The following is a 14,615-nucleotide window of genomic DNA, read 5'->3' as shown; positions in this document are numbered from 1 at the left end:
TATTATTATAGGACACAGAAAAAAAAAACGGGGAGGAAGCAAAAGAGAGAAACAACAGGCAGTAAAGGCGGATATTTCCGCATTTTCGGAAAGTTTTCTCCTATGACCTCTTTTCGTACCCCATTCCAGGAAATTGGCATTTCATTCCCCCCCCCCTTCCACACACAGAGGACAGTCAACATGGAGGGGGGGAAACACATGATGCAACTCCCCCCTCCCCACGGGAGACAGGTAGATAGCCAAGGATGAAGCAGCATGTTCAGAGGGGATATTTGGCAGCCAGCAAAGTCAAGTCCTCTTCACTTCGGCTGGCCCAGTCCCGACAGAGCTGGCAAAGGTAGTAGCCGAAGAGCTTCTGGGCGAAGCTGCTGTCCGGGTTTGGGGGTTCAACCGGCGGAGCCGGAGCCGGCGCCAGGTGCAGGGCGGCCATGATGGATTTAAGATTGTTGGCCAGGCCACGGCACTGCCAGCCCACGGTCTCCAGCCGGCGGTGCAGATCCGAGGCATCAGGGTTCAGCGTCTTCTGTTGGCGCTTCACGGCCGACAGGAACTCGGGCAAGTTGGAGAAGGCGGTGACGTTCTGTTGGAGCCGCTCGGCGTCGCTCAGGTGCTTCCAGGCCTCCGGAGAAAGAGAGGGCGACGGCAGCCCTGGAAAAGCAGGGGCGGGCGGGAAGTCGGCGCTCCCAAAGGGTCTCCCTTGGCGACACACCTGAGAAATAACCGACACATCAATAGTCAGAGCCCTGACCTGGATGGCCCAGGCTAGCCTGATCTCGTCAGATCTCAGAAGCTAAGCAGGGTCAGCCCTGGTTAGTATTTGGATGGGAGACCACCAAGGAAGACCAGGGTTGCTGTGCAGAGGAAGGCACTGGCAAACCGCCTCTGTTAGTCTCTTGCCATGAAAACCCCAAAAAGGGGTCGCCATAAGTCGGCTGCGACTTGACGGCACTTCACACACACAATAGTCAGAAGTCTCTGTTGTGGCATTCTTAGCCCAAAGTTCTTGGGTGGGGGGGAGTAGATTCTTTTCACAATACTACATCATAATTGTTTATCTTCCTCTGCTTCACTGGGAGAAGAAGAGGAGGAGGAGGAAGAAGAAGAGAAGGAGGAGGAAGAGGAAAAAGAAGAGGAAGAGGATGAAGAGGAAGAGTTGGTTTTTATATGCCAACTTTCTCTACCACTTAAGGGAGACTCAAACTGGCTTACAATCGCCGTCCCTCCCCCTCCCCACAACAGACACCCTGTGAGGTGGGTGGGGCTGAGAGAGCTCTTAATAGAACTGAGACTAGCCCAAGGTCACCCAACTGGCTTCGTGTGTAGGAGCGGGGAAACAAATCCAGTTCACCAGATTAGCCTCCGCCGTTCATGTGGAGGAGTTGGGGAATCAAACCCGGTTCTCCAGGTCAGAGTCCGCTGCTCCAAACCACCGCTCTTAACCACTACACCACACTGGCTCTCTTGGCTGCATGACTGATTCTCCCAGTGTTTACTTGTAGTACAACCCTCCCTTACAGACCTCCATTCAGCCTCTGCCTGCTCTCGGTCTTTTTTGACCCTCACCCTTTAGAATCCTCTTCAGGGGGTTATGACGACAGCTTTTACGTTTGCCTGCTTCTCTAAGCCTGTATTACTCAGATGGGCTTTTGCTAGGTGACAAAGGGCATAACTACATGCAACATTTTACGTCTATCCACTGGAGGGACTTTGGCCATTTCCATACGAGTTATCTGCCATGGGTTCAATGCTCCTTGCCACTACCAGGGGGCTTGCTTCTTCCTTGCTTTCTTTCAAAGAATAGCACTAGATTATTGTTATACTGATATAAGAACATAAGAAAGGCCATGATGGATCAGACCCAGGCCCATCAAGTCCCGCAGTGTGTTCACACAGTGGCCAACCAGGTGCCTCCAGGAAGCCCACAAGCAAGACGACTGCAGCAACATTATCCTGCCTGTTCTCCAAAGCAACTAATATAATAGGCATGCTCCTGTGATCCTGGAGTTCACCGCTCCAAACCACCGCTCTTAACCACTACACCATGGTTAAAAGAAAAAGCAATACAGCCTCCATTTTTTTTGGTATTTAGTCTGGATTAAAAGGTATTAATTTGTAAGACTTGCATTGCAAATGTAATGTGTTCCTTTGTTACTATTGAACTGATTTTCACATTTACAAATACACGAACACATTTGAGTCTTGAATATAATTCCATGCCGTAAATTGGGTACCAGTTGATAAATATTAGGCCACTCCATAGCCACGAGGAGTAGGAGCAGATCCTTCCTTTTGAACAAGGGAAACTGGTTTTAAGGGACCCAGTTCTTTGCAGAACTCCAACCAGAAGGCGTGCTGCCCAGGAGACCACACCGGCTATTCGGGCCTGTCGTTGCACCCCCTCCACCCACCCCTCTTCCACATTCCCGGGACTCACGTATTCAGCGAGCAGCTGTTCTGAGCCACGCTGCAAGGAGACACTCAAGAGGTGAGCTTGGTTGACCCTCTCGGCTATTTCTTGCTGGGAATGCGAGGAGGAGCGGAGCTTCGGCAAATCCACTGCAGGCAGAAGCAGGCGAAAAGTTAAGACGGTCAGGAATATACGCCCAGGCGGACAAACTACACAAGCCTCCAACTGATGGCATCTTGGCCATCTTCTGGTCACTAGGGGTGTGTGTGTGTGTGGGGGGTGAGGTAGTTGTGAGTTTCCTGCATTGTGCAGGGGATTGGACTAGATGACCCTGGTGGTCCCTTCCAACTCTATGATTCTAGGATCTTTCTTGGGCAAGGAAATTCTGAGGAGACGTGCAGGGGCGAAAACCTAAGAGATGCACCCAGAGTAGGGTTGCCAGGTCCCTCTTTGCCACTGCCGGAGGTATTTGGGGTGGAGCCTGAAAAGGGCGGGGTTTGGGGAGGGACTTCAATGACATAGAGTCCAATTGCCAAAGTGGCCATTTTCTCCAGGGGAACTGATCTCTGTCAGCTGGAGATCAGTTGTAATAGCAGGAGATCTCCAGCTAGTACCTGAAGGTTGGCATCCTTAACCCAGAGTAGAAACTGTTAAACAACTACTACAGTGAGCCGGTGGGGGCTTGAAGAAGCAGAAGAGTTTGTTATATGCCAACTTTCTCTGCTTCTTAAGGAGGAATCAAACTGGCTTACAATCCCCTTCCCTTCCCCACAACAGGCACCTTGTGAGGTAGGTGAGGCTGAGAGTTCGGAGCGAGCTGTGACTAACCCAAGGCCACCCAGCTGGCTTCATGTGGAGGAGCAGGGGAAACAATCTGGGCACTCCGTACTGTGTGAAGAGCTTTGTCACATATGTGCCCAAATCTTGGGTGTGTCTGGGAAAAAATCTTTGGATCCCAGCTAAGAGTTCTCTAGTAATTCCATATGTTGCATCTTCCATTCAATAAAATAATTCCATTGCTTCCAGGCAGAGCGGGAGCCACCGAACAATAGCCAAATAACACAGCCCTCCCCAAATGCAGCTGTCCTTATGGCTGCTTCTCAGGGAGGAAAAAAGCTTTCCAACTTTTACTTAACTACGAAACACATATTAAGTGGGTCAGTGCACAAAGGAAGATGAAGAGTTGGTTTTCATATGCTGACTTTCTCTACCACTTAAGGAAAAATCAAACCGGCTTACAATCTCCTTCCTTTCCCCTCCCCACAACAGACACCCTGTGAGGTAGGTGGGGCTGAGAGAGGGACTAGCCCAAGGTCACCCAGCTGGCTTCATGTGGAGGAGCAAGGAAACAAATCCAGTTCACCATATTAACCTCCGCCGCTCATGTGGAGGAGCGGGGGATCAAGCCTGGGTTCCCCAGATTAGACTCCACTGCTCCAAACCACCGCTCTTAACCACTACACCATGCTGGCTCTCAGTGCGCTTAAAATTCAGTGTCAACTTTCTCATTTAAAATACATTTCAGTGGCAGTTCAGCATCGGTCCATCACAGATCCAGGGACTTTTATACACACGATCCAGGGGCTTTTATGCACACTTGTTAGGAAAAATGCGTTACATATTTGTTTGGTACAGACACTCAAATGCGTGAACAGAGTACAGAGTTTCTCTCAATACTTGACAAGGCTGTCGCACCGATTTAGGTCCCGTAGTGAAGCACTTTAAAGTCCTGTAAATACACTCCATTAAGTTGAGAGGCTGAGCAGAAGAACATCCCCCCATACCCCGCAGCTGGAATCGCCTGGGTTGCAGTCCACACCACAGGTTGTTTCTTATCTCTGCGTCTAGAAAGCCAGAACATCAGCGGCGCTGTTCATGGCCCACCCCCCAGTATCAGTTCACTGAGTCATACCTCCAAAGACCAACTTGCCTTTCTTATCAGATGCGCACCGCCCGTCCAGACCATCTGCCCAAGTGTGGCGTTACATAATTTCCTCCAACCGCAACCCCTAACCCTCCAAGAATTTCCTCGTCAACACCCTCTTCTGCTCATTAACCGTGATCATCTTCATGTACTCATTCTTCTCCCCATCCCTTTCCTCCTAATACAGCTAGAAGAAGAAGAGTTGGTTTTTATATGCCGACTTTCTCTTACCACTTAAGGAAGAATCAAACCAGCTTACGATCACCTTCACTTCCTCTCCCCGCAATAGACACCTTGTGAGGTAGGTGGGGCTGAGAGAGCTCTAAGAGAGCTGTGACTAGCCCAAGGTCACCCAGCTGGCTTCATGTGTGGAGTGGGAAAACCAACCCGGCTCACCAGATTACCCTCTGCCACTCATGGGAAATCAAACCCGGTTCTCCAGACTGGAGTCCACTGCTCTGATACACCGCTCTTAACCACTACATAAAACATCGTGCAAGCTTTTGAGGCCTCCAGGAATGCTGTGATGTTTATACTGTGATGTATATAGTCAGAGGACTTGTGAGGGATCTATGATGACCTGGTGACTTCACTTCAGCGCTAACCACGTCCTTCGGATTGGATAACTCCTGCCTTGCAAAGTGTACAGACATGAAGCTGCCTTATACAGAATCAGATGACCGGTCCATCAAAATCAGCACTGTCTACTCAGACCAGCAGTTGCTCTCCAGGGTCTCAGGCAGAGGTCTTTCACAGCACCTACTGCCAGGTCCCTCTTAAGTGAAGATGCCAGGGATTGAACCTGGGACCTTCTGCATGCAAAGCAGATGCTCTACCACTGAGCCATAGTGCATTATGACTGTTTTGAGCTATTTTATTTTCCGCCTTTGTTAAAGGAGCTTTTTTTTTAAAAAAAAAAAATTGGTTTTGACTGTGAATTCTGTTGAGAGCCAAGGATAGTAGAGTCTGGCTATTATGGGATGCCATTGGAAAAAAACTGAGATAAGCTTCCTAAGCGAAAACTGCATAGGCAGCGATGGTCTGAACAGAGAGGCAGAAAGAAAGAACGGCAGAGAAGAGGAAATGCTAATGCTCAAAGGGTGTACCTACACGCTCATTTTTCAAAAATAAAAGGACCATTTAAACATGCTTATCTCAGACCCAATATCAGAACAAGCGTTCAAAATGGAATGGCTCTCTTCCTGCTTCTGAGATTAAACAGATGTCGCTAAAATAACTGAGCTTCTTTTGCCTAGGGGAGAAAAGGGGGGAGGGGTAAATTAAGTAAATATTATTTCTGCCAGCGTGCACCTTCTCAAAAGGGCATCTGCATGACAATATTATACATCTTTCCGCTTGGAATTTTCCTTCGAGGCAAGTTAGGCTGCGAGCGAGAGAGCGGCCCAGGGTCACCCAGCGAGCATCACAGTCAAGTGGAGACTTGAACTCGGGTCTGGCCTGATTTTAAGCAAACGCTTCACCGTGACAGAAATACAGGACCCTCGATGTTCAGAGGCGTTATACCTCTGAACACAGGCCAAGCAAAGAGTAACCCACTGCCGTTGCACCCTCCTTATGGCTGGTTGCTGGATCAGAACAGTCCCACCTTGCTCATTGGGAACCTTGAACACATGAAGCTGTCTTATACTGAATCAGATCCTCAGTACATCAAAGTCAGTATTGTCTTCTCTGACCGGCAGCAGCTCTTTGGGGTCTCAGGTCTTCCACATCACCTACCACCCTAGCCCCTTTAACTGGAGATGCTGGGGATTGAACCTGGGACCTTCTGCATGCCAAACAGATGCTCTACCACTGAGCCATGACCCCTCCCCAAAGATGGGTGGGGGTGGGAAGGAGAGAAGGAAGCACACATAAACACATACATGAACCTGCCTTATACTGAATCAGATCCTCGATTCATCAAAGTCAGTATTGTCTACTCTGACCAGAAGCAGCTCTCTGGGGTCTCAGGCTGAGGTCTTTCACATCACCTAACAGCCTAGTCCCTTTAACTGGAGATGCCGGGGATTGAACCTGGGACCTTCTGCATGCCAAGCAGATGCTCTACCACTGAGCCATGGCCCCTAAGCCTGAGTGGGTAGAGCTAGGAGCCACACTTGACTGCTTTCTAGGCAGGGTGCCCAATCATTCAAGAAGAGAGAATGGTTCTTTGACGGTTTCTTCCGAGGCAATGATTAACTCAGGGCCCAGGGTTGGGAGTTAGTGGCATAGATGATTCAGTAGTTATTGCCCTCCAGGGAAAAAAAGTAAAAACTACTGCAGAAGCTGAACTGGGTAAGAAGGAAATGGTACAGGCAGAATGCTCTTAACCCTTTGCTCCCAAGGTTGGAAGCAGAGGCGCCAAGGAGCCTGGAGCGGCAGTAAGAAAGCAGAGCTCATGCTGGCTTGCAAAGAACCATTCGCTTGGTCGCCTCTGGCGAGTAAGAGCAGCGGCCAGCTGATCCAGCGACCCTCAAGTGCTACCTCCAAACTGTGTTGCCTGTACTGGAAGTCTTATATGTAGCTGCCTTGCGTTGAATCAGACCAGGGGTCCTATAAGATCAGTATTGTCTACTCAGGCAGCCGCTCTCCAGAGTCTCAGGCAGAGGTCTTTCACATCGCCAACGTAGTGTAGTGGTTAAGAGCGGTGGTTTGGAGCAGTGGGCTCCAATCTGGAGAACCAGGTTCGATTCCCCACTCCTCCACATGAGCGGCAGAGGCTAATCTGCTGAACTGGATTTGTTTCCCCACTCCTGCACACGAAGCCAGCTGGGTGACCTTGGGCCAGTCACAGCTCTCTTAGAGCTCTTTCAGCCCCACCTACCTCACAGGGTGTCTGTTGTGGGGAAGGGAAAGGAAGGTGATTGTAAGCTGGTTTGATTCTTCCTTAAGTGGTAGAGAAAGTTGGCATATAAAAACCAACCCTTTTTTTAAACTGGAGATGCCAGGGATTGAACCCGGGACCTTTTACATGCCAAGCAGATGCTCTACCACTGATCCACGGCCCTCTCCTCTGTTTTAACAGTGAAAAGGGGGAAGTCACTCCCAAAAAACAGGACCCAGGTAGAACCAAAATGAAAAAAATATTGAATTTTTTAAAAGACAGATTGCAGTTTTCAGTACATTTCAAAGTCTTCAGGGCAACTAGAAGACAAGGAAAGGTTACTTGTAACACACAGCAGCAGCTGAAGCTTTTCATGGCATGGAAATAAATAACATCCTATTAAGCCTCTATTAAAGGGGCAGGCCTTGGAGGGCTTTAAGAGGGGAGTAGACATATTCATGGAGGGAAGGGGTATTCATGGCTATTAGTTAGAATGGATACTAGTCATGCTGCATAACTATTCTCTCTAGTATCAGAGGAGCACGCCTATTATATTGGGTGCTGTGGAACACAGGCAGGATGGTGCTGCTGCAGCTGTCTTGTTTGTGGCTTCCTAGAGGCACCTGGTTGGCCACTGTGTGAACAGACTGCTGGACTTGATGGGCCTTGGTCTGATCTAGCAGGGCCTTTCTTATGTTCTTATGGCCTCCCCCACCCCCCAGGCAGTTCGCAACCCTAAGCGCACCAGAGACCCAGCCGCTTTGATGTACTCTATCCTGCTTTCAAAGAGCCACGACACCTCTGAAAGTGACCCCAAGTCATCGCCAACTTATGGCTACCTCTCATGGGGTTTTCAAGGCAAGAGACATTCAGCAGTAGATGCCATTGCCTGCCTCCAAGTAGTGACTCTGGTCTCCGATTCAAACACTAACCAGCACCAACCCTGCTTAGCTTCCAAGATCTAATGAGATCCGGCCAGCCTGGGCCATCCGGGTCAGGAGTGCCAGAGGAGACCGCCTGCCTGGCTACCGTGCTTTCAATAACAGCTCTAGGTGAACAAGCATCATGTAGAGGAGGGTGCTGAGTTGTTTTCTGTTGCTCCAGAAGGTCGGACCAGAACCAATGAGTTGAAATTGAACCAAAAGAGTTTCCGTCTAGACATCAGGAAGAACTTTCTAACAGTTAGAGCGGTTCCTCAGTGGAACAGCCTTCCTCCAGACGTGGTGAGCTCTCCTTCCCTGGAGGTTTTAAAGAGAGGCTAGATGGCCATCTGTCAGCAATGCTGATTTTGTGACCTTGGGCAGATGAGAGGAAGGGCACCTTGACCATCTTCTGGGCATGGAGTAGGGGTCCCTGGGGGTGTGGGGGAAGTAGTTTTGAATTTCCTGCATCGTGCAGGGGGCTGGACTAGATGACCCTGGTGGTCCCTTCCAACTCTATGATTCTAAGTCAGCAAGTAAAATTCTTTAAGGCAAAGAAGCAATCTCTTCCATGCCAATGCCTGCCGAGGGAAAGCGACCAGTTAAAGAACTTGGACACCCACCTCTTTTGGACATCTATGCAAGGTCTCTTTAACCTGCAGTGATTCCCCCCCTCCCACCTTTCAAGGGTAAGACAGAAACTAGCATTTCTGCATTCAACACCGAGAAATTATTCTTGCATGAACCAATCCAGGACCCAGAAGCATTGCTCTTCCGCAAGTTGTATCAGTGGAAAGCCGGCTCAATTTTCTTACAAGCTCCAAGTTCGCATTTGCCTGCTCTTCCCAAACAGCATACGCATTCCCTTACACTAAAAACATAACGGAAACAAACATGTTGTACAAAAGCGACGGGACCCCCAACTACATGAGATGGGCGCAGAAGGGCTACTATTTTTCACAGGTAAAGCTCTGGTCCCCTTACAGTTACATTACAGACAGAGATGCAGCTACATAAATTCTCCGCCCCAAATGCTAGGAGAATATTGCACCTGCTCGTTTCTGCTTATCATGTACCTATTAGGGAACTGGAGCTAGGAGTGCCAACTGCCAGGTGGGACCTGGGGATCTCCCGGAATTACAGCTCATCTCCAGACTACAGAGATCAGTTCCCCTGGAGAAAATGGATGTCTTGGAGGGGGGGGGGCTCTATGGCATTGTACCCCACGGAGGTCCCTGTCCTCCCCAGGCTCCATCCCCAAATCTCCAAGAGTTTCCCAACCTTGATCTGGCAACCCTACCCCCCATTCTCCACTGGTGGCCAGAGGGGATCGGGCAGGGGGTGTGGCTCAGAGGTAGAGCACCTGCTTGGCATGCAGAAGGTCCCAGGTTCAGTCCCCGGCATCTCCAGTTGAAAGGACTAGGCAGGAGGTGATGTGAAAGACCTCAGCCTGAGACACTGGAGAGCTGCTGCCAGTCATAGACAATGCTGACCTTGACGGACCAAGGGTCTGATTCAGTATAAGACAAGCTGGCAACCTAACTCAGGTGTCGAGCTTAGGCACCACCTACAGCAAAATTCAGGCACACACCCCAATTTTTACCAGGCCACAGCACCTTGCAGGACCAGCGTGGTGTAGTGGTTAAGAGCAATGGTTTGGAGCAGTGGACTCTGATCTGGAGAACTGGGTTCGATTTCCCACTCCTCCACATGAGTGGCAGACGCTAATCTGGTGAACTGGATTAGTTTCCCCACTCCTCCACACGAAGCCAGCTGGGTGACCTTGGGCTAGTCACACTCTCTCAGCCCCACCTACCTCACAGGGTGTCTGTTGTGGGGAGGGAAGGCGACTGTCAGCTGGTTTGATTCTCCCTTAACTGGGAGAGAAAGTCGGCATAGAAAAACCAACTTTTCTTCTTCTAACTCCTTCCTCCCACTTTCAAAAAAGAAATTCTATCTGAAGTTGACACATTCAGCTCTAGCCCTTAATAGAGATATTCAGACTACTATTAGAGAAGACATTAGTATGTGTTCAAGATTGGTTAAATGATATGCCTTATATTTTACTGTTAAGAAACTAAAGGGGGGTATTTAAAACCAAGCTAAGGGGGTTACCGCATTATGTATTCCCAGCGATGTATTAAGAGTTTCAAAATGTTATAAAAAACATTGCTTTAAAAGGGTTTTTGGATGCCACGGCTAAAAAATGGTTGGAAGACGCCTTCACAGCTAAAGGGGCCACACAAAGTGCGAACAGCATTTTTTATAACACTTTCAAACTCTTAATACACCACTGGGAATACATAATGCGGTAACCCCCTATGAGAAATGTCCATAGCGTATTGGAAAAATTTGGACACAGAAACTTAACGCTTTCCCCTTTTCCTTCCCTATTGCCTTTTTCATTTTTGCACCCTAAATTTTTTGCTTCAATAAAACATTAAAAGAACAAAAAAACAAAAAATCCCAGCTGCTCACCCCAAAATGGAAACAGCACCCTCGCCTGCTGGGGTGCCATCAGCTTCAGCGCGAAGCTGTTACCCGCACGGGAGACAAGCGGCAGCATGACCTTCTTGCTGCAGAGGAGCAACAGCTGGGAAAGAAGAGGGCCGCCCCATGGGGCTCCCTCCTCGACTGAAGCCGGCGCTCTGCAGGCTTCCCCTTGCAAAGACCCTGGGCGGCTCGCCCGCCCCGCATCCCTCCCCCAGGCTCCGCAACCCCCCCCCCCATTGGGCTTGCAACTTCCCATTTGCCTCTTCGGCTTGCAACCCCCACCTATCGACCTACCTGGCAGCACTTCCATCCTGCAAGGCGGCCGGTTTCCAAACCCCCCTCCCCGGATCGCCTCCGCTTGTTGCACGCGCCTTCCTCCCTCCCTCGGTGTTTTATGGAGGGCCGCCGGTCCCCGCCCCTCCCCCCGCCTCCTCCCTCCCTGTCCCGGGATCGGATTCCAGCAGGCTGAGATCACGGGCCCGGCCGCCTCCGTTCCGGGAACGAGGAATTTAATCCCCCCCCCTCCTCCTCCTCCTCCTCCTCCTCCTCCTCCTCCTCTTCCCCGCGTTGCTTTGGCACCGACCCGCTGCTCATCCGAAGGGCGCTTTGGCACAGGCGGGATCCTGTCCTTTCCATCCGCTTCCGATGCGCTTTCACAGGCGTTTGCAAGCGGGGCTTGCCCTGGCGCGCAATAAAACCCAGCGGCAAAGTGCCTGGGAAGTGGATTGCAAGCGCGTTGTTGGTAGGGTTGCCAACCTCCGGGTAACCAACCAAATCATCGCCGGTACTGTAATGTTGAAGATTTTTTGGATGACTTCTGTTTTGTATATTAGGTAGTTGTATAGACTGCCCAAAAAAAAAAAACAACAACAAAAAAAAAAAACGAATCAGTGGGTTTTAGATCAAATCAAGCCTGAACTGACCCTAGAAGCTAAAATGACTAAACTGAGCCTGTCCTATTTTGGTCACGTCATGAGACGACTCTGGAAAAGACAGTCGTGCTAGGAAAAGTTGAGGGCAGCAGGAAAAGAGGAAGACCCAACAAGAGATGGATGGACTCTATAAAGGAAGCCAGGCCTCAGTTTGCAAGACCTGAGCAAGGCTGTCAAAGACAGGACATTCTGGAGGACTCTCATTCATAGGGTCGCCATGAGTCGGAAGCAACTTGACGGCACTTAACACACACACACATAGCTTTGATGTTATTTGTGTTCTTTTATGGTTTAATATTGTCGTTTCTATTATAATACCATTATAATAGAATTACATTAATACCATTGCACTGCATGTTTCACATGTATGAATAGAGTTACTTTGCTATATAAATGATTGAGCCTAGTACTGGTATTTTTTGCTAACCTCCAGATAATAGCTGGAGATCTCCCACTATTACAACTGATCTCCTGCCAATAGAGATCAGTTTGCCTGGAGAAAATGGCTGCTTTGGCAATTGGACTCTATAGCATTGAAGTCCTTCCAGTCTCCAAATCCTGCCCTCTTCAGGCTCCGCCCCAAAAACCTCCCACCGGTGGTGAAGAGGGACCTGGCAACCCTACATAGAAGCGGGGTATTAGGAGAAATATTTTTACAGTAAGAGTTGTTCGACAGTGGAATCGGCTACCTAAAGAGGTGGTGAGCCCCCCCCCCCTCACTGGCAGTCTTTAAATAGAGGCTGGACAAGCACTTGTCAGGGATGCTCTAGGCTGATCCTGCATTAAGCAGGGGGTTGGACTAGATGGCCTGTATGGCCCCTTCCAACTCTGTGATTCTAGTGCCATAGAGTCCACCCTCCAAAGCTGCCATTCTCTCCAGGGAAAGTGATCTCTGTAGACTGGAGATCGGCTGTAATTCTGGGAGATCTCCAGGCCCCACCTGGAGGTTGGCAACTCTAAAGTCAAAGGAGAATCCCGCGACCTGCACAGCGGCCTCTTTTTCCCTCCGGGAGGTATTCAGGGTGCAGAAGAGCTCTGTGCAGCCGAGAAGCTGACACCACCGAAGCTGATTCAATACAAGCAAGCTGTGACCTTTTCCCCGGACAATGGATCACTTCTAGACAGCAGAGTGATTCCCAGCATATTTCCTCCGAAGCTGTTGTGTAAATCTTATGCAAGGTCCCTCCTAAGTTCATTGGAAGTTCTTATGCGACATGATAACGTCACACCCTTCCCACTTGGTCCATTTTATGGCCTCCCTCAATAGCTATTCATTTCTTATGCTGACGGTTGTTTATTTTTGCTGCAAGGAAGCCCAAACCAGTTTCCCCTCTGGAAACTTCTCCCCCCACCAGTAAGCTGAGTTCAGTGACGCTTCCCATGTAAATGATATGCATCCAGTTGTATTCTTGACAGCTCGAGCTTTCCACACCTATTTGGGGAGGGGGAGTAAATCCAGCAGAGGGGAAATTTTAGTCACGGAGAGTCAAGAGCAGCCATTACAGTTGCCAACTGCCTGGAGAAAAAAATATTCCTTCTGCCTATGATAGAGGCTAAATGGAATATTATTTACCTGGTGGTGTTATTTACTTCTATTGCATGGGAAAGCATCAGCTGCCAATTTCGAAGAAGGAGAAGAAGAAGAATTGATGGGGTAAAAAGGGGCTGTGGCTCAGTGGTAGAGCCTCTGCTTGGCATGCAGAAGGTCCCAGGTTCAGTCCCCGGCATCTCCAGTTAAAGGGGACTAGGCAAGCAGGTGATGGGAAAGACCTCTGCCTGAGACCCTGGAGAGCCGCTACCAGTCTGAGTAGACCATACTGACTTCAATGGATCAGGGGTCTGATTCAGTATAAGGCAGCTTCATGTGTTCAAGAAGAACAGTTGGTTTTCATATGCCAACTTTCTCTACCACTTAAGGAAGAATCAAACCGGCTTACGATCACCTTCCCTTCCCCTCCCCACAACAGACACCCTGTGAGGTAGGTGGGGCTGAGAGAGCTCTTAACAGAGCTGTAACTTGCCCAAGGTCACCCAGCTGGCTTCTTGTGCAGGAGCGGGGAAACCAACCCGGTTCACCAGATTAGCCTGTGCTGCTCATGTGGAGGAGTGGGGAATCAAACCCGTTTCTCCATCTTGCCCTTCCTGGCAGTCACAGCACATGGTTATCTCTCTGCACAAACACATCTCTGCTCCGCTGACCTCACAGCGCATTTTATGGCTCTCTTCCCTGTGAATGCAAGCAGCAGTCAGGATCCTAGGGAACCCCTGGTGAGCTTCAAAGCACCTTGCATCTCCAAATCACACCACAAACCACTACAGGGATATCTGCATTGAACTGGGAAGGTATCTGTTGCCAAAGATACAACTAGTTAGTATCAAGACCTGGCCTGTTCAATCGCTATGAACAAGCCACCACCCAGATCGAAGAAGTACTTGATGCTTCAAATGGCTGCAATATTTTGTATACATATTAGTGTATGCACAGGACTCCACTGCTCCAAACCACCGCTCTTAAGTACTACACCACACTGGGTCTCTATATTAAAGGGTCAGAACATTTTTTTCCCCTCCAGGCCTGTTGGTAACCCCAGAAAGTTGCTGATTATTTTGCACTTCCTTCCTGTACCTACAAAAGTCACCTGTGTGGAGATGTGGATGATATGCCAACGTCTATACAATTGATTAATTGATGGGGTAAAAAGAGAGGCGATTTAAGTCAACATTCTTCATCTGGCTCGCTGCCACGGGTCACCTTGGGCTCATTAAAGGCAGGAACGACAACAAAGGCTATTTAGACCACCGTCTGTCACTAAAGATCATTCTTGACTGATGAGCAATCCTGTATAAGTCAAAAGCTTGGCTATTCTTACGCCCAGAAGAGAAAAAGCTGGATTAGATAACAGGAAACACGTATTCACTTCACGCTTAATTAACATATGGGATTCATTACTAGAATGTTTTTATTAGGGTTTTTTTTTGTCCTGCTGTTTGTCTGCAGAGTGCAGACCAATACAGACGATTCTTTCCTAGCCTCTTTATCCTCACAACAACCCTGTGAGATTTTTTTATACCTTTGGTTACTCCCTTTCTGCTTCCGCTTTCAGGGTGGTTTTAC

The 14,615-nt window shown here is 49.2% G+C and overlaps 1 protein-coding gene across 1 annotated transcript; it reads right to left on the bottom strand.

The window, feature by feature from the left end:
- Positions 1-259: 259 nt before the first annotated feature.
- CTF1 (cardiotrophin 1) lies at positions 260-10,878 on the bottom strand. Its single transcript, XM_056864742.1, has 3 exons — positions 10,863-10,878; positions 2,435-2,556; positions 260-709 (listed from the first exon to the last, which is right to left on the bottom strand). The coding sequence occupies exons 1-3, from the start codon at positions 10,876-10,878 to the stop codon at positions 260-262; spliced, it is 588 nt and encodes a 195-aa protein (XP_056720720.1).
- Between the last annotated feature and the right edge of the window lie 3,737 nt (positions 10,879-14,615).

Source organism: Euleptes europaea, chromosome 18 (assembly GCF_029931775.1).
Source record: "Euleptes europaea isolate rEulEur1 chromosome 18, rEulEur1.hap1, whole genome shotgun sequence".
Taxonomy (NCBI): domain Eukaryota; kingdom Metazoa; phylum Chordata; class Lepidosauria; order Squamata; family Sphaerodactylidae; genus Euleptes; species Euleptes europaea.
This window is presented reverse-complemented; position numbering and strand designations above follow the sequence as displayed.

Excerpts from the sequence above, each read along its gene's own strand:
- CTF1 (XM_056864742.1), bottom strand. Across the intron at positions 710-2,434 it reads AACAGCTGCTCGCTGAATAC|GTGTGTCGCCAAGGGAGACC; the intron begins GTGAGTCCCGGG and ends GTTATTTCTCAG.